Source organism: Hevea brasiliensis, chromosome 14, assembly GCF_030052815.1.
Source record: "Hevea brasiliensis isolate MT/VB/25A 57/8 chromosome 14, ASM3005281v1, whole genome shotgun sequence".
In the NCBI taxonomy this organism is placed as follows: Eukaryota; Viridiplantae; Streptophyta; class Magnoliopsida; order Malpighiales; family Euphorbiaceae; genus Hevea; species Hevea brasiliensis.
The window spans coordinates 91,195,135-91,217,693 of NC_079506.1; the positions used below are offsets into that span (position 1 = coordinate 91,195,135).

Below are 22,559 nucleotides of genomic sequence, written 5' to 3' on the forward strand. Positions count from 1 at the left end.
TTGGGCAGATTACAATTATCCTCAACATACCAAATATAACTCTAATTCCCAAAGTTCAAATACCATTACACATACACATAAACATCACTAGTTTTTACATACACTTTACACAACAATTTCATATACATATCCATCAATCCTTCTATGTCAATATTCTGCCAACACTTCCATGAATACACACATTTATTCAAGTGTCCCCAAGCTGCCGAAAATCTTCTTCAACACCAAATTGTCCTACAATTCATCAATTCCCATCCAAGTGCCAAAAATCACCATATAAATATGAAGTAATTCACTAGGTTATTAAATCATCACAACCAACATAATTCTCATCAATTATATGTACAAATACTTCATCAATACATGATTACATGGCTGCCCAAAAATGGATATCTCAATACTCTTCAAACTTAAAAATTTCCTTCACAAAACCAACACCCATAACATGTACACAAAGTTTAACAAAGAAATCTTCAAAAATGCTAACTTACCTTATGGTTGGGACTTGTTAAACCTTCACCAAACTTCTTAAAATTGGTATCAAACTCTTCCTTGTGATGTGTAGACAATTTTTCATGAAGGAACCTAAGAGATTGGAGTTGAAATGGAGGGAGTTAAGAGAGCTTGAGTGAAACGGCCATGGTTGTTTTCTCTCACCTTCAATTCAGCATGTTTAATGGAAATGGAGAAGATGAACTTTCTGATGGGTATAGTGGACTTACACCTGCCCCACTTAGTATATATTAATCCCATAGTGCCCCACTCACACCATTTAAATCATATTATATGTTAATTGTTCATTTATCCCACATTAACCCATGATTTTAGCTATTTACTTTAGGTACCACTAAACTAATTTTTCATTTTATTTTCCAAGTGTAATATTATTTATTTTTAGTGGACATTTAGGTCAAAAGACACTTCGGGATGTCAATTAACCATAATGCCCCTGTTCGGGTTGCATTCCCGATTTTTCGGTAACACCGGGTTTTGTCTGTTTTTCGATTTCTCACTTTTCTTTGTACTAATTATTTAATTTTTCTTTGATCTTTCTAATGATATTTATTCTTCAATAAGGGTCTATTTAAGTCCCAAAAATGTTTTCCAGGGTTCCCCGCAGTCCAGGGCTAGTCAACGGTCCACGCCGTGACTTCCCGGTGCGGTCACCCATCGTTAGGTTTCCCGGCTCGTTTAACTTGATTACCTTTCTTTGCTATTATTTTTCCTTTGTTTTTCTTGTATTTTCTTTTCTTGTATTTCATTATTTCATGTCTCCTCACTCACATTGAAGTGTAGTTCTAGGCATCCTAGCTGTCCGGACAGCACTGGTCACTGGAGCAGCAGAACGCACTACCGAACTTAGGGGTGTTACAAAGAAGAAGAAGGGGAGATTGAGGAAGATAAAGATAGAGAGAAACTTTAGAGAATTCTTGAATTATTTGTTGGATATCCAAAATTACAACTCAATTCCCCATTTATACTAGCACATGTATAACAATCCTAACAGATGCATCAATAAATATGACACTTCAGTGAAAACAGAAAATTAGAAGAGGAAAATAAACTAAAGGATTGGCTTCACAGTTATAGATTTGGGCTCATTGTTATGTTATTTGCATAGTTTTTGTTTTCCATTGGTCTCAGTCAGATAATAAATGAAAAATTACATGTACAATGTTGGTAACTCAGTTTCTTCTCGCTTGTTCTAATGAATGCAAAATGCAATAGTGAAAAAACAAAAGACAAACTAATAACACTAATAAAAGAAGATCATCCTGAGTTCCTTTCCATTCTTCTACAGATGCTTAAAGAGTTGCTCAAGCTAAAAAGGTCATGAAAGTAAATGTACCGTATGGCCAAGAAAAGACCAAATATTATATTTTCCCGTGCTTTTCTCTGGTCATAGGATTCTCTAACACCAACTCTATAGTTAACATGGGATATCATAATAATTGTTCTTAAGTCATAAAAATAAATGACCAGGCCTACAAAAAAGAAGAGCTGCAATACAGAATATAAATAGGAAAGAGTAGGGAAGAAAAATCGAAGACAAGCAGAAGGAATATTGATGCATTATAACATCTTTCAGATTCTAACCAGCTCCTGCAACATATATTTGAAAGCAAGTACATTTCATCTGAAAGAACCCTTACAAAAGAGAACAGATTAATTGATGATCCATTTAGGTTGTGGAAATCATAAAACTTTCTCGTGGTGTTACAGCAAAATAAAAGAGGACTAATCAAGACATAAACATAGATAAAAAATGATATTACCTTGTGAAAGAAATTCTTATCTAGGTTTAGAGTCCTAACACAGTGTCTTACACAATTAAATTCAATATAACGTAAAGGACAGCAACTGGGAAAGAAGCTTTCTTATTCCATAGCCACCTTAAGAATATGTTACCCAACTAAGTACGTGATTTTCAAATGTATCAAGCAAATAAAGGAAGCCATATTTGACAACATATAGATTAGTTATGTGTCCTCCTAAACACAAGACCTGATACCAAGAAACCAGTAAATTGAAATGCTCTAAGCAAATAATAAAGATTGTTTTCAGTTAAAGAAAGAGAGAGACAGACAGACACACACACACACACACACACACACACAGAGAGAGAGAGAGCACAATTAACTTGGAGAGAAATGAAATCAAATCCTAAACCTCCAAAGAAGTTATGCCTCAAACCAAGAAAAATGAGATCAATAAATAAGGCATGTTTCTGGAGGACAGCAGTGGGGGGAAATTGCTAATTTTCGTGTTATCATTCAAGGCCATGCATTATGTATATAGTTGGTTTCTTTGAATCTTTTGCAGTCTCTCTTCTTGTTAGAGCCATCATTTCCACATCCACAGAGTTCAGCCTCGTTGTAGTAGTTGTCATCACAACATCTTTTAGTTTCTCTCATCATAGAACTGGCATTTTTCTCATCTTGAGCATATGCTAGGCGGGCACCACATTTTTTCACCTTGCATTCAGTACCTACAGGCTTTAGGAACCTATCCAGAAAGCGGAATTCAATCAACACCTCATTGTAGTAATGCTGGCTGAAAATTTCATATCCTTCAGCATATAAAGAAGGATCAAACCCCAGAAGCAGATGATCAGACAAGATTGATCTTGGATGACCTTGCTCAGCATCCCAACCACCAAAACAAAAACTAAAATGCAAGTGATGAGAGTAACTATCTTTGAAATGGTAACTGCCTAAAACTTGGAAACCACTGTCAGCGAGATAGTCCTGAAATTTAACAACAGCACACAAGGTGAAACCCAGGAACTTGCAATTAAACCAATCTGGAGGTAGGTGAATTGTTAGTGAAGATCCCCTGCTTTGATTGACAAACCACTTTGGAATCGTTCTTCCAGGGAAGTGAAAACTATAAGGGTATCGTCCTCGTAGAAAAGACATCTGTAATGAACATAACTTTAATGTGAAAGAGGTAGAAAAACAAATAGAAGTGTGTGTGTGTGAGAGAGAGAGACAGAGAGAGAGAGACCTGAACATATAACAGAATGGTCCTCTGTGTACTCTCATCCAATTTGAGGCAATTGGTAAAAATGAACTCAAAATTGTATTTCTTGAGTCTAGTAAGTAAGCCTGATACTGTTTCCAATGAAGTACATTCATGTGCATCCAATAATATTAGACGTGGTGGAAGCTGCGGCAGTGATTGAAACCTCTTGCAATATTTTAAGCCAAGGTATAGCAATCTTGAGAGTTCACTGATGCACGCAGGTAGGATCTCGAAATTGTTTTCACTGAGATCTAATACTTTCAATGAGGATAAGCAGCCAATGCTATCTGGTATTTCAAGCAGATTGCAACCATTGAGAACTAGTTTCCGCAAAGATTTTAGATGCCCAATCTTCTCTGGCAATTTCACAAGGTCTTTGCAGTTACTCAAGCTCAATTCAACAAGTCCTTGTAGATTTTCAATTTGAGAGGGCAACTCTTTTATGCTCGTTCCATCTACCTGAAGTATTTCTAAAAGTTTCAACTGACAAATACTGCCTGGGAGACTCTCAAGTTTTGAGCAGTTTCTCAATGCCAAGTCAACAAGACCAGATAGACATCCAATTGATGTAGGAACATCCTTTATTGAAGTCCCACTTAAATCCAACTGTTTTATGTTCCCTGAAATCTCTGGGAACTTGGCGAGTCTTGAGCAACCATGGACAGACAAATATTGAAGAGATTTCCAGGAGCAAATGTCATCTTGAAGTTCTTCTGCTGCATCCCCCCTTGTATCCATATTAATGCTGCCTGGAAGATTCCTAAGACTTTTGCATGATATTATATTCAGATGGATAAGCTTGTTGAGACATCGAATTGATGAGAAAACATCAACCAAACTTATACAATGGGAAAGATCTATTTCCTCCAGATTTGTGGCCCGAGAGAGGTCTGGAATTGCAATTAGATGGTTGCAAGCCCGAAGGCTTATCCTTTTTAAATTCACAAGATTCTGCGACAAAATGGAATTTGCTACAATAAGTTGTTATATGTTTGCTTTCCAGTTAGTTCAAAGAACCAAAAGGTAGACGTGTATAGATATTAAGCATACCTGGACTCCTATCCAAAGTTGTTCAACTTTACCATCAGACAGGATAAGTTCCACAAGATTCTGAGGAACAAAATTAGATGGGAAAGATTTCAGAGGGTATCCATCCCAACGGAGATATCTTAACTTATCAGGAAGAGACATGAGACCATGAGGAAGGTGCACTTTATAGTTTCCCATCTCTGGAGTATAGAATTCAAGCAATCTAAGATTAGTCATTGCAAAAAATGCTTTAAAATCTACTTGAATCTCTGAAACTGCGGACATGTTTAAGGATATGGCTTCAATTCTTCTAGTTCCCTATAAAACAAAAGCACACAATAAATAGAACACATATTACACAGGCATATACACAACTAATAGCTCTTCCCAAATGAAAACTATATCACAATTAGGGGTGTGCATTGTTCTAGGACGCGAATAGAACAAAAAAACCACATCAAACCAAATCAAAATCGAAAAAGAACCATTACTATAGGATCCGAATTTATTTTACTGTTTTAGTTCAATTATAGTTCTTTATCAAGAATTGAACCAGAATCATAGCAGAAACGAACCGAAGACCCGATTTTATACATATATTTTTTGTTCAGACTTAAGAACTAAGAATAAGAAGAAAGAGAAAGAAAAGGAAAGAAAGAGAAGAGAAGGAAATAACTTAAAAACTACATCATTATCATTCTCATTCATCCTAAAGCAAATTACACACACACACACGCGCGCGTGCGCACACAATTCTTTCCTATAATTGTGCTATATCCTATACTTACTAGGAATCTTTTACTAATTAGGAACATAATATTGACTTCTCATAATCCATAACAATTTCCTTTATGATTTTTTAGATATATTATATAGTTTTAGTAAAATTATATATATATATATATATATATATATATATATATATAACCTAATATTAATTTTTGTTCCTTTTAATTATCACTACATTAAATTATCTTACAATCATTAATTATATGACTAAATTACCTTTTAGTCATAATAATATACTTTCTAATCCTTAATTATATATCTATTTTCTAGTTAAATACTATATATTAAGAAATGGGTAAAAATAGTATAATATATTTATTAAGGATTATATATATATATATATATATTTTTACATTAGTATTGTTATTTAGATGTTAGTATTATATTTTTATTGATGTTTTAATAATAAATTTTTCTTTCAACTTACTTTCTTTTTCATGTGATAAAATTAATTGGGTGAAAATGAAGGTGCCATCATATTGGAGGAAGGCTTAGAACTTGGAAGCTAATTGGAGTTTTTTAGAGTGGAAAATATGGAAATAAAGCTTGACTTTATGTTATGTTTGTTGATTTTGTGTTATTTTATATTTGGGAAGCAAATATTATATGACGTATTATGGATATTCGATGCTAACTTATATTTTTTATGTGAAGATTGTTAGTTTGATTTTAGCATTTTTCTTGAATAAGTCTTTATTTTTTTGTTATTTTATTTTGATATTATTATTGTTATTTTAGTGTTAGTACATTATTATTATTGTTCTTTTGATGTTAGAAATTTATAATTATTTTTATTCTTTTAAAAGAAATACAATAATATTATAATTTACACGGGTGCAGGAACCAAGAAACGAACTAGAACTAAAGCTGAAATTGGAACCGAAACTAGAATAAGAACAAGAACCGCAAATACTTAGAATTGAACCAAAGTTCAATTACGTTTCCAGTTCCAACAAAGTGAATGAACCAAAGTTCGGTTTCGATTCTGGTTCTTGAAAAGAACCGAACTGGAACCACAACTGCACACTCCTAATCACAAGTTGCCCGTATTTCATTAGAAAAAGATAGTTAATGCATTAGGATCTCACCAAGTTTTTTGTCAATACATGATGGACATCCTCAGCTCTCCACAACCTGCTGCGTTTGCCAGGCTCTTTAATGGATTCTTTAAGAACAATTTCCCAACCCATGTCTTGCAATAAATCATGCATCTGTAGCCTATTATCAAAAATTGTAATAAGACACTTATCAATGAGAATGCTTAATCCGATATCTGAGAAAAAACCACAACCATCCAGAAATCTTTTCACAAAACCAATCTCCTTGCCTTTAAAGAAACAAGCAATATCAAGGAATATGTCCTTCTCTTCACTGTCTAGCCCATCATAACTAATTTTCAACACATTTTGGATTTCTTCATTACGAACTTCTTTAAGCTTATCTAAGGCACTTTTCCATTCTTGTTTGGTCTTGCCGAAGAAAGAGGAGCCCAAAACTTTAAGAGCTAATGGATTGCCCCTAACATAGTCTACCACTTTATTTGATAGTTCCAAATCATCATCCTTGGGAATGTCTTGTTTAAATGCATTCATAACAAAAAGTTGAAGAGAATCATGGCGATCTAATTCCTTCACCTCATATGTTTCGTCGACTACATTCTTTAGAACTTGATTGTCTCGTGATGTTACAACGATTCTGCTCCCTAGGCCAAACCAACCATGTCCTCCAACTAAAAATTCTATCTGTCTTAAATTATTTATGTCATCAAGAACAACTAGAACCCTTTTACGTTGAAGCTTGTGCTTTGTAAAAGTGAAGCCAAAATCTGGAGTGCTTATTCTCAAGCCCAACAGTTTAGAGAAGAGCATTTTTCGCAAATGAGTCAGCCCATGTTTCTCTGATTCTTCCCTCACATTTGCAACAAAGCAAGAAGATTCAAATTGATAAGAGATTCGTTTAAAAATAGCAGTAGCAACGGTTGTCTTACCTATACCAGCCATTCCCCAAATTCCTATGATACGAAAATCAGCCAATCCAATGCTTAATAATTTTTCAATTTCCTCTAAACGTGGTTGGAGTCCAACTAGCCCCCGAATATCATTCAGATTTTCACAATTCAGTTTCACAGATTCAACAATTTCATTAATGAGTTTAGACTCAGGCCTGCCATACATGAAGAGCAAAATCATTTGGAAAGACCAGCTGAAACAGATGCAGATATAAGTACATACAAGCATGTGCACATGTCTGCAGTTAATTATGATTGGAACACATATCACTAATGATTAATTACAGTTGTTTTGAGGAAGCTAACCTTTTAATAATTTCCTTTCCTTTTTCATCCACATAAATTATATAATTTCTTATGAAATCCTTTCCTTGGTGAAAAAATGGAAAGATAATGTTGCTAGCTATGCAAACGCCAACAAAAGTTAGGGGGGAAAAACAAAGTTTTCACTCTCTTTTCTTTCATTCACCATGGAACTATTACAAACAGCTTTTGTTTTTGTAGTTTCTACCAGCTAAATTTAATATCATTGTTTTCACATGACTCATAATACCATAATATTTTCAGAAAAAAATGGGTCAAACAAGTTGAAACATCATGATGAATGATAGCAGTACTCACACAAAATGTTTCTAAAGGCAGTATTATGTATGCCTAATCTCATGATAATTTCCTCTAATCTACTATTTCCTGTTTTCTCATTTTCTGGAGAATTAAATTTCTCAACTTTAGAGGACCAATGACTCAATTTTACAAACCAATGAATTGTGATGGATCATCAGGTGTAAATATTAGAAGCAGCTGGCTCAATAAAATAAAGGTTAAATCTTGATTCTAATCCAAACCTAATTAGACAGCTATCTTCAATTTCACCCACTCTTTCTTTCTCCCTCTTGGAAATAATAAAGTATTTCATATCATAGACATATTCACATATTCATAGTAGAAACAAAAGAAAAATGATACTTGTTACCTCGTAGCCAGCGAAACCCAACCAGAAAGATTGGCAACTTCTCTCAAAGCAGCCCTCCACCTATGCACCTTATCCATCTCCTCCTTGAATTGTTCTTCAAGGTTAACAAATGCATCTCCAAAATACCCAGTCTGCTTCTCAACATCTGATGGATCTACATGGTAGAAAACAGGTACAATTATCTGCCCATTTCGCCTCTTGCATTCAAGAATCTTTACAAGTACATCCAAGCACCAGGTGGATGAAGCAAAGTATTTTGAGAAAATAATCAACGCTAGCTTTGATTCTTCGATCACTTCTTCTGAAATTAGTGGCGATATTTCATTATCTCCTCTTCTAAGTGAATCATCCACGAAGGTCTTGACTTGTTTCTGACACAGAGCAGCATTAAGATCACTGGCAAAATTAGAGCAAGTGTCCTCACCTCTGAAGCTAAGAAATACTTCATATTTTTCTTCTTTGAGGGAAGAAGAAGATGATGAACAAGAAGCCATATTAGAAAGTGAACTCGTTGGTTGTGTGGGAGATCACAATAAAGGGGAAGAGAGACTCTTGAGACATGAAAGTAAAAGGAGTGTCAACTGTAAGAACCCCACTATTTTTTCCAGGTAAGAACCCCACTATGAAAAAGGCTTAAAGACAGTTCGTCATTACTGATTATGCTGGCAACAGAAGGTAACTATTTTAAAAATATTTATTAAATTAAAATCTCAGGATAGTTTTATAAACTCATTGTTGTAAATGGATATTAATAAAAAAAAATCACATAGCAAAAAAAAATATATAAGAAGATGTATATTTTTTCTATACCATATCCTATAAAATAAAGTAAAATTCAATATTCAAATTTATCAGTAATAATAATAATAATATATTAATTTAGAAGGATATATAGAATATTTATAGCGAAATTTTTTAAGGAGGGTTTATAGAGAATTTATTGTAAAAAAAATATATAATTTCAATATAAATAAAATCAATCTTAAATAAATAATAATTATAATAATATATAGAATTTATTGTTAAAACTCTAGAAACTTATATTTTGAAACTTTGGGGAAGAAGTAGGTAATCGCCATCCTCTCTGACTTCACTGTCGTCTTCTTGGCACCTTCTTTTTGGAAAATCGTGAAGACATTTCAAAAACGCAAGAAAGGCCCTTGCTTTTAAACTCCCAGATCCTCCAAGGCTACATCCCAGAACGGGAAAGTAAAAATATATATTTTTTTATTCTTCAAATCAGTTTTGCAAAGGATTTGGATTTGCTTTCGATCTTCCCTTTATTCATGGAAGTAAATTTCCTAACTGGGATTGTTCTTTTTTAATAGTAATGGAGAATTCAGCTGATTTTGTAGATAGAATGGATGGCAATGGGGGAGAGACAAGAAAAGACACAGCAGCTTCCGATAGTTGTTCTTCTTCGACTATAGCATCTGGGTATCGATTATTTGGTCGGCAAGCCTCACTTCATCAATTTATGGGCGGTGGCAAAGGTATTTTTAAAATAAGGGGAAAAACAAAAAGGAAATTTTTGGGGTTTTCTTGGTTAGATGGTTTTTCTTTTTTAAATCAAGATAATTAGGAAGCTGCTTCCAGAAATGTGCTTCTACTTTCAATGGAAGTTTTTCAGATGAATTCTCTTGAATATACATTGAAAAATGAAAAGGGTCTTTTTCTTCAGTCTACTCATGCTGCTTGGTTCTATTTACATGGTGAAATGGGGTTTATCATTTGTAAAATGTATAAATAACAACACAATTTTTATGTGTTAAAGATTTCTGAATAAATTGTCCTGCTTTATGTAGCATTTATAGAATAAATTGTCCTGCTTTATATCATTTCAATGGCTGTTAGTTTTGAAATTGCAGAGTCGAGGTCTTCGTTTTTTTTTTTTTGTTGCAAATACTATAAATTACAAGTTTATGTTTCAACTTCTACACCAACTGTAATATTTTTTGTTTCTTTCCTGTGATTTCACTGTCACCTTTGTTTATTGTATTCTGCTCATTCTCTATGGATTAATAAGTGATATATGCTATTTATATTGCCACCAATGTGCTGTTATATATTGAGACTTACCTTATGTGTGACCTTGTTGTCATTTCAAAATCGATAATGAAATACTCTAATTTAGAACCTTATTTTCCTCAAAATTTAGAAGCTTATTTTCCTCAAAACTCAGCATGTATAAGTGTGACATGATAGAGCGTTAGATGAATTTGCATAGTGTCCTTTGGTGGTTGCACTGCTATTCTTGCAAAAAGTTTTTATTGGGCTTATATTTCTTTTTAGTATTTTAGCTCCAGCCTTATGAATTTGTGTTTTAACTTATTTCTTTCATTCCTCTTCTCTGCCATGCCTCACTACCCAACTCAACTCAACTCAACTAAGCCTTTATCCAAAAAATTTGGGGTCGGCTATATGGATTCGCTTTCTACACTCTGAACGATTTTGGATTAAATCCTCACTGCGATGCCTCACTAATTGGGCTAAATATCTCTCACTGATGCTAACTAGTTGGGTAGATGCTTTGTTGAGTAGGACTAGGAGTATTGCTGGTTCATCCTTGCTGTTTTGAAAAACAATTATCTAATCAATGTATCTAAGTAAAAATTTAATGAGAACTTGGGCAAACATTTTACTGTTTATCATGATTATGTTAGACCATTTGATATTATCTCCATAATTGCTACATATGTCTACATATAGTGCACTTGATATTTGGCATTTATTGATGTTTGACAAATTTCTCTTTAATGGTAGCTGCTGATGTGATTTTGTGGAAGCGGCGGCATGTTTCGTTTGGTGTCATTGTTGTTGCAACAATTGCATGGTTTATATTTGAGCGGTCTGGATTACCATTCTTAACTATTTGTTCAGATGTCTTGCTGGTTGTGACTGTATTGTTATTCTTCCATACCAAATTTGCTGCTATCAGAAATAAGTATGACTGATACCTACTACTTTTATTCATTGGTAGTCCCTTTTGTTTCTGAAATCATTTCTGATGTCAACCACTCTTTTTTCCTTTTTTAGCAGACAACCACAATCATTACCAGAGCTAGTTTTGTCAGAAGAAATGGTTAATAATGCTGCCGCATCTTTTCGTGTTAAAATCAATAATGTTCTTCTTTTGGCTCATGACATCACTATTGGAAAAGATTTTAGACTCTTTTTCAAGGTTAGTATTGATTAACATAAGATGATTAAAGAGTTTATGCCATCCAATGAAGGTTTTTTAGCCAAATGAGTCATCAAAAGTGCTTCAATATCTGTCTGTCTTCCATATATGCTCTGTGTTGCATACTGATTTAGTAAGTTATATAAAAGTTTTTTTATTTGACAGGTGGTGGTCTGTCTATGGCTCCTGTCTGCTGTTGGTAGCTACTTCTCTTTCTTCACTCTTGCCTATGCAGGTATGCACTGCATGCTCAGTCTGTTAAGAAAATGCTGCCTCTATTCTTTGTTAAAATTCTTTGGCGCCTTGCTTATTTGTTAAAACCTTGTGTAGTGTACTCCTATCGTTAGAGTCTTGAACCTTGTGAGACCCATTGTATATTCTGGTTATGCATGTAACTTGTAGGTCTCCTTTGATTGCTTGAATGCATCCCTTGAATGTTTGTGATTAGTAGATGGATGACCCAAATATTTACAGGTTTGCCATTGGTCTTGATGACAGGAACCATCTTATCCATTACAATTCCTGCCTTGTATAGCAAATATGAAGAGCACATTGATAAATATTGCGGGATGATTCATAGGAAATTATCACATCACTATAAGATAGTGGATGAGAGTGTTATTAGTAGAATCCCTCACAGTTTATCCAAGGACAAAGATGCATAAGTGTGAAATACATGCAGATGATGGTTGAGTCTGTTTTGTGGCTCAGAATTTCACCAAGGCTGCAGAGTTTCATGTTTGGCAAAATCATCTATATTTGCTGTGTATTTGCCGAGATTGGTTCTTCACTAAAGATGACCAGGTGCTGTCTCCCCTATCCTTGTTACAATGAACTGAACAAATTGTTTCATAAGCTTCTGTAAACATGTGAAATTTTGAAGTTTGGCTTGCTAGGTTAATTTCCCATTCATTCTTAAAATCTCTGTATTTTAAATTTTAGAGCTAGTTTAATTTTTATTCATGTGGGATTATTTCCTCGGGAAAGATGAATTAGATGGATTGTACGTAATAGCCTAGTAGGATTAATTGTACATTGATATTCTTTGATGAAAAAGAAAGATAATTCCCTTTAAAGAACAGTTACTTCGTACGACAAGAACCTTGTTTACTTAATTTCTGGTGTTGTGACCAGTAGATGCTGGTGCGGTGACTAGTCGATGCTGGTGCTGTGACTAGTAAGATGGAAGCACTCAGCTGTTGGTCTTTTTCTTGGAGTCTATTGAAGTTTTGGTTCTAATACTTAAATCTTCCATTTCCACGATGCAAAACTTAAATAAGCTACAATTATCAATTTTATATTCAACATCCGTTACTTGTCTTCTGTTTACGGAGATTGAAGTCTTCCAATGCTCTCATATCTATAATTGTTAATTTTTGAGAAGGGACTGGAGCTCATTTCCTCAAATGTATAAACAGAAAAGTATTTAAATTACAAAAACTACAGTTAAACTGATAAGAAAATGATACAGTTTTTCAATAGAGTTGCACTGAATATAAAAGGATATCAAATCAAACGACAAGAAGATTTTGTTCCAAATATAAATAAATAAAAGTTTATTTTGTTCAATGGTAGGTTACTGTAACATGACAATGAACAGCATATTTGTATTCGGATTTGATAATTGAACTTAAAATTTATTCTACAAAATCAGAAGTGGATACTTGAACCAAGCTAATGTAGGAGCAATTCCCTTGTCTTGTCCAACCAATCCTTGTAAACATCATCCAAAAACAAAACAAAGTGCACCTGCCAACAACAATGAAAGAGCTACAAGTTATGTAATTTTAGAGTGTATATAGCCCTCTAGCAGAGAGCTGTGAGCATCTATTGAAATCAAATGGTCTATCACAGGAAACTCTAGTTTTTATCCACACCTCTTTGAAGTCATTCGCAAATTCTTTGACTGTAGATATAGCCACTGTTGCAGCTTTCTTTAAAGGATACCTAAAAAATATACAAAATTGAGAGTGGTAACAAACTTGTCACTAGTTATAGAACACCAAAGTTAATGAATTCAGTATCTGTTATCTCATCCTTGACACTTGGAGTTTTTGTGTTTATTGATGGCCAAAACTTGGGCAAGGCAATATCTAAGCATAACAATTCCTTTCTCCAATCAACTCTCACAATCTCAACCATCTAGGCACGTATGGCTATAACTCAACCAAAGCATTCAACAAGAAAAACTTTTATCTACTTAAATTGGAGTTGTGCAATGCAATATATTCATCAAGAGGCAGCAGAAATATAGGAGCCAACAGAAAAGGCCTAGCTAGGTGGTTCCATTGGCAACTTACAAGTTATTACCACAAGATATGGCAGGAAAAGCAATGTACTCAATATTGTTGGCTTTGGCCACCATCAAGCTGTTCCTGTGACCAGTAAACGAGGGATCTTATCTAGGATGATATACCAAAGAAATAGTCATAAGAAAGAGTACAATCAGTGCTACAATTCACCTGTAAGCATTTCTTAGGGAGGCTACAGGGTTCCTTTCAAAATAATAGACGGGGCCAACAGTGTGAATCACGCAAGATGCAGGCAATTTGAAACCCCTGCACACGTTTAACATATCATCTCTCCAACAGAAATTGATGCATTAGACAAATACACAGTTGTCTATAGAAGACTGAATAGTGAATACAGTTGTCTATTAATCTATGCTCTATTATGAAGATTATAATTGAAATATTGATATTAATATTATTGGTATATCAACAAATAAATGCAGGTGATATAATGCTAGTAGGAAGCTCTGCTGCAAGGGTGGAATGGAAATTCAAGCATTAATTGCAAATGTTAAATGTAAATATCAAGAAGAGCATACGGCGTAATTCTTGCTTCTCCAGTTGGGCAACGGACTCCAGGTTCGACTTCAGGGATGTCATTGCATGCAATTCCGAGTTGTGTTCCGGCTGCTTTGTGTATAGCTAGCAAAATGTATACAATTTTGTCAAAAGCTGGGTCAAGACAAAAGCAGTACACTGCCAATGAACTTTAGATTAATAGTACTATATTCATCTTCAAAACCTTTTGAACTGTGACATCTCGAGACAGTGAAAGCCAAATAAAAGATAAAATTAGAACCAGATTACCTGTATCCACGCTTATTCCACCTGGAAGCATAAATATATTTGTCGGATTAACCTGCAGAAGATGATAAATCAATTGATATAAAACTGGGATCAACCTTGTATTATTGTATCTCATAATTAAAACAAATTGCTCCAATGAATAACAATTGTTGCATTTAAACAAGCATCTCTAAGATGGATGATTTTATGGAAACTGTAAGACTTCAACAGAGTTGTCGGTTCTTAATCTAAACAGCTAAAGAATTATTAGTGGGAACAGTAAGTTAGAGGTAATTACAATAGCGTCAGAGCGGCCATCCACGAACCATTTGGTGATATCTCCTTTTTTGACTTTGAGAAGATTCGAAGAAGACAATTGAAAAACATGGGTATGCTGATCTGACGTCCAAGGAGCAGGAAACGCTGCCGGATAAACCCCTTCAGAGATGTCCACCGGCATGATAAGTGGAGATGGCGATGGTCAAAGGAGGAGATGATCGTCGTCACAATAGGCCTTCGCAGAGTGAAAGCTATGATCTTTTTGTTGAGTTTTAAGAACAGGAGAAAATGTCAAAATACAGCCATTGGTTTAGGTGGCTTCCAAGAAGGAGAGTCCAGGTACAATTATTATTAATATATTATTTAATTTTATAATTTTTATTACATATTTATATTTAGTTTATTTAAAATATTTTTACGAATAGCTTATAAAAAATATAAAAATATAAATTCTTAAGAGATGAAAATTATTTTTGTAATATTTATATAAATTATTTTTCACTTTTTTTAATACTTTGATTATTACTAAAATATTATTTGATAGGTATGAGAGAAAATTTTAATTAAATATTGTATCTTTTATTTGCATTATAAGATGACTAATCTAATTTTTAATATATGATATTAGTTTATATAATTTGAAACTATAATTTTTAATTTTTCTAATAATAATGAAATTATAATTATTATTATAAACTTTTTAATAATAAAAAAATTAATTACATGACATTATTATTATAATGTATAATAAAAAGGTGACTTTAGTTTATATAATTCATAACTATAACTCTTAGTTTTTTTAATATTAATAAATTATTATAATTTTTTATTTAATTAAATAACTTATACTTATCATTCATTACATGTCATCAATCGAAGTTGTAAAATTTTTAAGAAAATAAGATTAAAATGGATAAATAAGAAAAAAAATAAAATAAAGTACTACTTATCATATTTTAGTAAAATAAATTGTGGGATTAATTTTATTATATTTATATAAATTGATAGATAAATTTCCTCAAAAAGAATTATTTAAATTACACGAAATTATGAGGGGTTAACTTTTTGGATGAATTACTCTAACATCTTTTAATATTGTCATTATTCATTAATCGGTTCTCAATTATTGATAATTATATTAGTACATCTTAAAGGTTTGATTCAGCCACTCAATAGCATCATAGTGGCCATCGACAAACCATTTGCTGATATCTCCTTTCCTGACTTTGAGAAGATTCGAAGAAGCCAAAGGAAAAACATGGCTATGCTCAACTTCAATTGAAGGAACCGCTGGAAAAATCCCAGAAGAGATGTCGATTCGCATGTTAAGTGGAGATGGTGGCAATGTTCAAAGGAGAAGATGATCGTCTAATAGACCTCCACAGTGTAGAAGTCAAGTTCCTTTTGCACAGTTTTCAAAAAAGCACAGCAGCCAACTGAACAGAGAAAAAGGTTTGGAGAGAGCGGCAATGTTCGAAGGAGGTGATGAGCGTCTCAATAGACCTCCACAAAGTAGAAGGCAAGGTCCTTTTCGCAGAGTTTTCGAGGAAGCACATCAGCCAAATGAAAAGAGAAAAAGGTTTTTTATTTTGGTTCTTTAGGATTTTGTCTTTCTACATGACTCGGAAATTTCTTGTTCTTCACTGTAAGGAAACTTCTTTCCTGCGAACTTTTCCTGAAGACAAATCACAACTAGCAATCCGCTTAAGCACAGCAGTCAGCAGCCGCAGGCAAACACATGCACCTGATGAAACGAAGATTTTAGCTTTGGATTTTGGCATCTGGTGAATATTTTTTAGGTAGAGAACAAGATAGCCTGTGGAAAAAGCAGTCCTTAGAAGATGGTGCTGATTATAATCTATGAGTGCCTAACTGGGAATGTTGAAATCTCATTGTTCAAATAATACTTCTGATTACTTGGAAATGTGTTAAGAAAAATAAAAATGGAATTCAGAAATCAGAAAACATGAAATTTAAAGAGGAGAGAAACAGAAGTGCTCTCAAGGTCACTGTTTAGAGAAACCCACCCTTACAGTATCAAATGCAAGAAAACAATTAAACATCAATTTGAAACGGAAATATGTAATATCACCAACAATATATAGTTTACTCATATTTGTATCTGCCTTTTCACCTTCTGCTATAAATTCTTGCTATTCACAAGTTAAAATATTGTATGATGAAAGTAACTTTCTAAATTCATCGTAAAAAGCCTACTTCTCATTCTTCGTGAAAGCTTCTGGAGATAAAAATCAGGCACTGTACTTTCTCCCATGAATTTCGATCACAACAAAAACATTAAATTCAAACCAAAAACGAAAATCAGATTGACCTGATAAACACAAGCAGACAGAATTTGGAGTTAAGTACCAGAAGCCCTCAATGTGACCAATAGAAGGAGAATCAATAAAACACTGATGGTGAAGCAATCAACAAGCAGATACGCAAATTTGTTTTCTGATTCAATCCTTTTAAATACCAGGATCAATCTACAAATCCTCATAATACCAATTTATGTTTCAAAATTGAATCTGTGACGACAATATAACAAGGGTACCAAAGAAGACAGCCCATATTATATAATATTGGAAGTTTGCAACAATCCACTATCTCACATGCATTCATAATAATTAACTAAAATGGCTGGCACCATCTCTCTAGTCCATCCAAGTGCACTACACAATGATATCATAATCCCATACAATCCTCCAAACTTCAATAGGAGATAAATTAACAGTTCTGCATCTTATCTAAAGGGTATATGAAAATCCAGCAGCTGTGCAAGCTAAGGTAGAAGCAATTGCTTTGCCTTCTTTAACCAAACATTGTAGATGTCATCCAAGAACAGAACAAAATGCACCTGTCAATAATAATTGTGAGCAAAGGCCACTAAGACATAAACTACAGAACCTCATAGACCTTTATGATGAAGAATGGGTCCATAGGGCTACAGAGTTTAATAATTTGCTAGTTAAAAAGAGTAAGGAATGAGTTTTACAGGAAGGTTTTTGCACATGAAATTTTCCACCTTAAAAATCATTGCAAAAATTATGCAAGGAACAAGATAATAAGAGATCTACAAAGATAAGATAATTATATATTGTTTTCACCACAGGATGACTACTTATATATTTTCACCAGAGGGCCACGTTTGATTAAAAAAAAAAAAACTGCAGATGGTTGGCAAACATGAATCTGATAGAATAAAAATGCCAATGGTTCATTTAAAAATGAAGTGATTTAGAGTCCCTATCATCAAGCAAAAGAAAAAAAAAAAAAGATACCTCTTTTAAGTCATCAGCAAATTCTTTGACTGTCGATATAGCCACTGAAGCAGCTTCCTCATATGGATATCTGAAATATTAGAGAAGTAAAGAGAACGCAATGATTTTTGAGAGATTAAGGAACTTGCTGAATAGGTTTTACAGACACCAAAACAGGTGAAATCTATATCTGGTATCTAATCCAGTAAATAATAGTTTTTTCTCATGTTTATGTCTTCCTTTCAACTTACCCATAAACACCACAAGATATAGCAGGAAATGCAATATACTTGATGTTGTTGTCCTTGGCCACTGTGAAGCTGTTTCTGCAACCATGGAATGGTAAACAAGATATCTTATTTAAAATCATTATAAAAACCCTACTCACAAGAAAGTACATAATCAGCGTCACAACAAACCTGTATGCATTTTTCAGGGAGGATGCAGCATTCCTGTCGGTTTCATAGATAGGGCCTACGGTATGAATCACATGAGATGCAGGCAATTTGAAGCCTCTGCACATATTCACCATGTCATCACTCAATGATAAATGTTAAATAAATGCAAGGGTAGAGATATATCTCCAGCATAACAAAAGTTAAGCAAGAAGAGCATACGGAGTAATTCTTGCTTCTCCTGTTGGGCAGCGAACTCCAGGTTGAACTTCAGGGACCTTATAGCATGCATCTAAGAGTTCTGGTCCAGCAGCTCTATGTATGGCTAGTAAGATGCAGTATTTATCAGAATTTAAAACTTGAAACCAAGTTTGAGTCAATCATAAAGGAAATTATAAAAGACAGGAGTACCTCGATCTGCACCTCCACCTCCAAGCATTTTCTCATTTGCCGGATTAACCTGCAAAAGATTAACGTCTAATGTATGTGATATGCCCTCTGTCCATTATTTCAACAGGAAAACTTTCAATCTTACTTGTATAATCAGGTGCTCTGAATGCAAAAATAGAACAACTTCGTATTCCATAAAACTTTTTTGCTTCATTGCACAATACTTATGACTTAAAAATCTAAAATTTCTAACAATCCATTAGAGAACCGAATCCATCACCAAACCGACTCAGTTGTAGCTTGTAGGAGTCTATGGAACTCCCACATCTCATACATGATAAATTCATCATTACGTTGCACCTAAATTAATCAGCATAATAGGTGGATTAATTAGCAAAGGTCAATTTATGTCAAGACTACTAAACAGCACTTTCACACACAGCAACCATGGACTACAATTACCCAGAAAACAAAAATTGCATCATTAACAAGTCGAGATAATAAAGTAAAAAATATACCCACATCAAGCAACTTTGACATTATTAAAACAAATAAGAACCAGAGAGAAATAAAAAGGGAAACAGACACACACACTCAGCGCGAGAGAGAGAGAGAGAAGGGTGGTTACAATAGCATCAGAGGAGCCATCCACAAACCACTTGGAGATGTCTCCTTTGTTGATTTTAAGAACAGTGGAAGAAGACAAAGGAAAAACAGTGGTATTATCCCCTCCATTATCAAACGATGGAGCTGTAGAAACCCCAGCGGAGCTTTCCATCTGGGCCATGATGGGTGAAGACGAAAACGATGATGATATCAAGGGAAAGTGATTCTTGAGGTAGCGACAGTGGCAGTAGTAAAGTGATCTCTTTTCAAGGAGTGGGTTGTTAAAAGCGAGGAGAGCGAGGGAAGAATGAGGAGAGGCAGCCACATGGAACGGAGGACTTGATAGTCTCGCTTCCACTAGAAGCATCCCCCTATAGAGTGCAGTCATTTTTGTGCGTGGACATGTTCTTTGTTCTTTAGTTTTCATCCGCTAGGTCATCTTAAAAAGGGCTTATTCATTAATTTGACACAATGTTCTTAATATAAATAAGTAATATTTAAATAAATTTAAAAATCGAATATAATTATGAGATTTTGAATTTAAGCAAGAAGCAAATAAATAAAAACAGTAAATTTACAACAGGAGAAGAGAACCAACAATCAAAGTGATGATATATATATATTTGTTACATAAATTACCCCAACTGGGATTAAAAACCAAATTGGGGAGAACTAACATCTCACAATCATTTCATTTTTCTTGTTATAAAAAAAGGCCTAGCGGGTGCCAATATACCACCTCAGCAACAGCCAGCCACATGGGCCAACCTTCTCCTATACCCTAAACCCCCTCCCATCCTCGCAAACAATTCTACAATACTAGCAAATAAATTAAGTTGCTTGTCCTGAAAAAGAACTCTAAAATTGACCACCCTCAAATGTTTGCCCAAATTGCCAGTTAGCAGGCACAATATTGTAGCTTGTCACTGTCCTACCATCACTTGTGGTGACCTGAAAAGATAGGCTTTGCTCATTGAGGATTGCATTGCTTTGCCAGTTCTGGCCCCAGTTTCTTGACATGGGTTGCCACCCTGTCTTAGACCCCTTGATTGATACTGAATGTACATCTCCTGCTCCACCCACATTTGTGACCAATACCAAGTTGAAGTAAGAGTGTCCATTGATGGTGAACCTTATTCCTCCTTTCTTCACACAGGGGACCCTGTTTAGACCAACCACAAGATTGTTAATGATGCAAATACAATATGGTGAAATTGTGAAGAGTTTGATTAATTAACTTTGGAGGATGCTTTCTTTTTACCTTCTGAAAGAGATGGGTACAATTCCAGCTCTGTATTGAGCAATTTGCAAGAAAGCAGGCTCAGCCAAGTCAAAATGTTGAAGAGGAGTATTGCACCAGCCACCATTGTCATTAGGCAGGGCATTGTTAGGAGGGCAGAAATTGGTAGCAGTGACTGTGATGGTTCCAGGGAGACACCATTTGGGATCATTGTCACATTTCATTTCATAGCAAGCTCCACAGCTCAAGCCATCGTTGAATAGGGCAGTACTAAGTGCTGCAGTGTTAGTACCGTACCCTTGGCTGTACAAATTGCCATAACCGCAAGCACCTCCTGCAAGAAACACAACCATTCAATTCACATTTAAACTAGCATTTTATTTTTTTGGCCTAACAAAAAAGAAAGACACTTTCTTGATACTAACCCATTGTCCCAGTAGCATCACCCCCACCATAGAAAGTGGCATGACCACCTTGCCACCCTCCATAGTCCCCAGAAGTGCCTCTAAGGCAAAGATTGAGCACAAAGAGTAGAAGGGCAATTGCAGAGAATGCTGCTGTGGCCATTGTCTGTATATGTGTATTTGTTGAGGGAAAAATAGAATGAGAAAAAGGGTAGTCTTGATTGCTGAGTGCTTGGTGCTTAGGAAAAGTGAAGTGGGAGCATCCTTATATAGCTAAAGGAGGGAATAGTATTTGATGTGGACTAGGATACTAACAAGAGACAAGTTATAACAAAAGCTCATGGTTTTGAGAATTAGAGAAAGCCAAAGCCATAAAATTTAAAATCAATAAAAAAAAAAAACTGATTTCTGAAGTCATTTTCAAGAATCTAAATGCACATGCAAATGTTCAGAGTTGGCCTACCAACTTCTAATCCTAAGACCCCCTTGCACATGCATTTTATCAACTGTTTAGTTTACTTGTTCTTAGCATTAACATGTCTTGCGTGTGAAACTAGAAGTATATATGTGGAATTTTTCTTCCTTGAATGGCTCAGATTCCGCAAATTAACCTGCAATTTTCGGGCCATTGATTATGGGATTTGGGGGTCTAACTTGGGGGGTAGGTTCTAGAAGATAAGCATCAATTCAATGTTCTGCACATTATCTTGGTTCATTCTTGCAGACATATCATATCCTACTCTCTAATTTCAAGGCTTTAACTGCAGATAGATGAAAACATTTTGTGGTTTTGCCCATTTGGCCAAAGATATTCAATCTTGAAATGAAACTGTTTTCCTTCTTTAACCAAATTTCACTTGTGCAAACCAGCAATACTTTCCTCTTTGCATTAGTAGAAAAACGATAACATCCAAATAGTGTAAAGAACTTCCACCAAGTAACCTTTCTATTGGATTAAAACTGTTTTTTGGATTTAATTTAAAGAGTGTAGGCGATTTAAAAAAAAAGAAAAAAAGAGAGAAAAAAACCTAACTAGAACATGAACAAAAAGAAATTTTTATGTAAACCCGGTTTATCATAAATCGAAAACATAAAATAAATAAACTGATTTAGAGAAACATTTTTCTAGATGAAAATCTCCATAACATAATCATATGTCGGTTGGGATAATAATAATAATAATAAACATGATTAAAAAGGTCTTGAATAAAAAAAATTGTTGAATAAATTAGAAGCACACGTATGAAGATAATTAAGGGAAGTTGAAAAAAAGAAGAAAATTTGTTGGGTAGTGAAAGTTGTGGATAGACGTAGAGGATTAGGCGTTTGAATTAAAAGATTAAGAGTTGATAATTACATATTGTTGTTATGTGTGTACCTTGATTTTAATATATATAATT

The 22,559-nt window shown here is 34.3% G+C and overlaps 5 protein-coding genes across 12 annotated transcripts; 1 reads left to right on the plus strand and 4 right to left on the minus strand.

Annotated features, from left to right (window-relative positions):
* Nucleotides 1-2,446: 2,446 nt before the first annotated feature.
* Nucleotides 2,447-9,020, minus strand: LOC110633944 (disease resistance protein RUN1). Of its 2 annotated transcripts, none has more exons than XM_021782790.2 (5): nt 8,325-9,020; nt 6,432-7,506; nt 4,576-4,872; nt 3,508-4,476; nt 2,447-3,419 (listed from the first exon to the last, which is right to left on the minus strand). In XM_021782790.2, exons 1-5 carry the CDS (start codon nt 8,816-8,818, stop codon nt 2,775-2,777), a joined length of 3,480 nt encoding a protein of 1,159 aa, XP_021638482.2. In that variant the 5' UTR covers nt 8,819-9,020; the 3' UTR covers nt 2,447-2,774. The 2 variants fall into 2 exon arrangements, with proteins under 2 accessions (XP_021638482.2, XP_057989882.1); XM_058133899.1 differs by having other exon boundaries at nt 6,432-6,561; nt 8,325-9,018.
* A 320-nt stretch (nt 9,021-9,340) lies between these two features.
* Nucleotides 9,341-14,597, plus strand: LOC110633921 (reticulon-like protein B16). 6 transcript variants are annotated; one of them, XR_002490908.2, is made up of 7 exons: nt 9,343-9,533; nt 9,653-9,817; nt 11,088-11,268; nt 11,361-11,505; nt 11,671-11,740; nt 12,004-12,309; nt 14,240-14,597. XR_002490908.2 is itself a non-coding variant. In XM_021782760.2 (6 exons), exons 2-6 carry the CDS (start codon nt 9,685-9,687, stop codon nt 12,168-12,170), a joined length of 696 nt encoding a protein of 231 aa, XP_021638452.2. In that variant the 5' UTR covers nt 9,341-9,533; nt 9,680-9,684; the 3' UTR covers nt 12,171-12,586. The 6 variants fall into 6 exon arrangements, 5 of the variants coding, with proteins under 5 accessions (XP_021638452.2, XP_057989885.1, XP_057989886.1 ...); XM_021782760.2 differs by lacking the exon at nt 14,240-14,597 and having other exon boundaries at nt 9,341-9,533; nt 9,680-9,817; nt 12,004-12,586; XM_058133903.1 differs by lacking the exon at nt 14,240-14,597 and having other exon boundaries at nt 9,342-9,533; nt 9,680-9,817; nt 11,364-11,505; nt 12,004-12,586.
* LOC110633922 (uncharacterized) lies at nt 13,033-15,189 on the minus strand. 2 transcript variants are annotated; one of them, XM_021782762.2, is made up of 7 exons: nt 14,881-15,189; nt 14,604-14,655; nt 14,336-14,438; nt 13,968-14,063; nt 13,806-13,874; nt 13,383-13,452; nt 13,033-13,254 (listed from the first exon to the last, which is right to left on the minus strand). In XM_021782762.2, exons 1-7 carry the CDS (start codon nt 15,040-15,042, stop codon nt 13,180-13,182), a joined length of 627 nt encoding a protein of 208 aa, XP_021638454.1. In that variant the 5' UTR covers nt 15,043-15,189; the 3' UTR covers nt 13,033-13,179. The 2 variants fall into 2 exon arrangements, with proteins under 2 accessions (XP_021638454.1, XP_021638453.1); XM_021782761.2 differs by having other exon boundaries at nt 13,806-13,880.
* Nucleotides 15,190-17,415: 2,226 nt separating this feature from the next.
* LOC110633924 (uncharacterized) lies at nt 17,416-19,968 on the minus strand. The gene is made up of 7 exons (XM_021782763.2): nt 19,538-19,968; nt 18,931-18,979; nt 18,742-18,844; nt 18,544-18,639; nt 18,376-18,450; nt 18,146-18,215; nt 17,416-17,721 (listed from the first exon to the last, which is right to left on the minus strand). The coding sequence occupies exons 1-7, from the start codon at nt 19,940-19,942 to the stop codon at nt 17,647-17,649; spliced, it is 873 nt and encodes a 290-aa protein (XP_021638455.2). The 5' UTR covers nt 19,943-19,968; the 3' UTR covers nt 17,416-17,646.
* A 137-nt stretch (nt 19,969-20,105) lies between these two features.
* On the minus strand, nt 20,106-21,413 carry LOC110633925 (expansin-A4). Its single transcript, XM_021782764.2, has 3 exons — nt 21,181-21,413; nt 20,777-21,089; nt 20,106-20,677 (listed from the first exon to the last, which is right to left on the minus strand). The coding sequence occupies exons 1-3, from the start codon at nt 21,320-21,322 to the stop codon at nt 20,374-20,376; spliced, it is 759 nt and encodes a 252-aa protein (XP_021638456.2). The 5' UTR covers nt 21,323-21,413; the 3' UTR covers nt 20,106-20,373.
* Nucleotides 21,414-22,559: the final 1,146 nt, after the last annotated feature.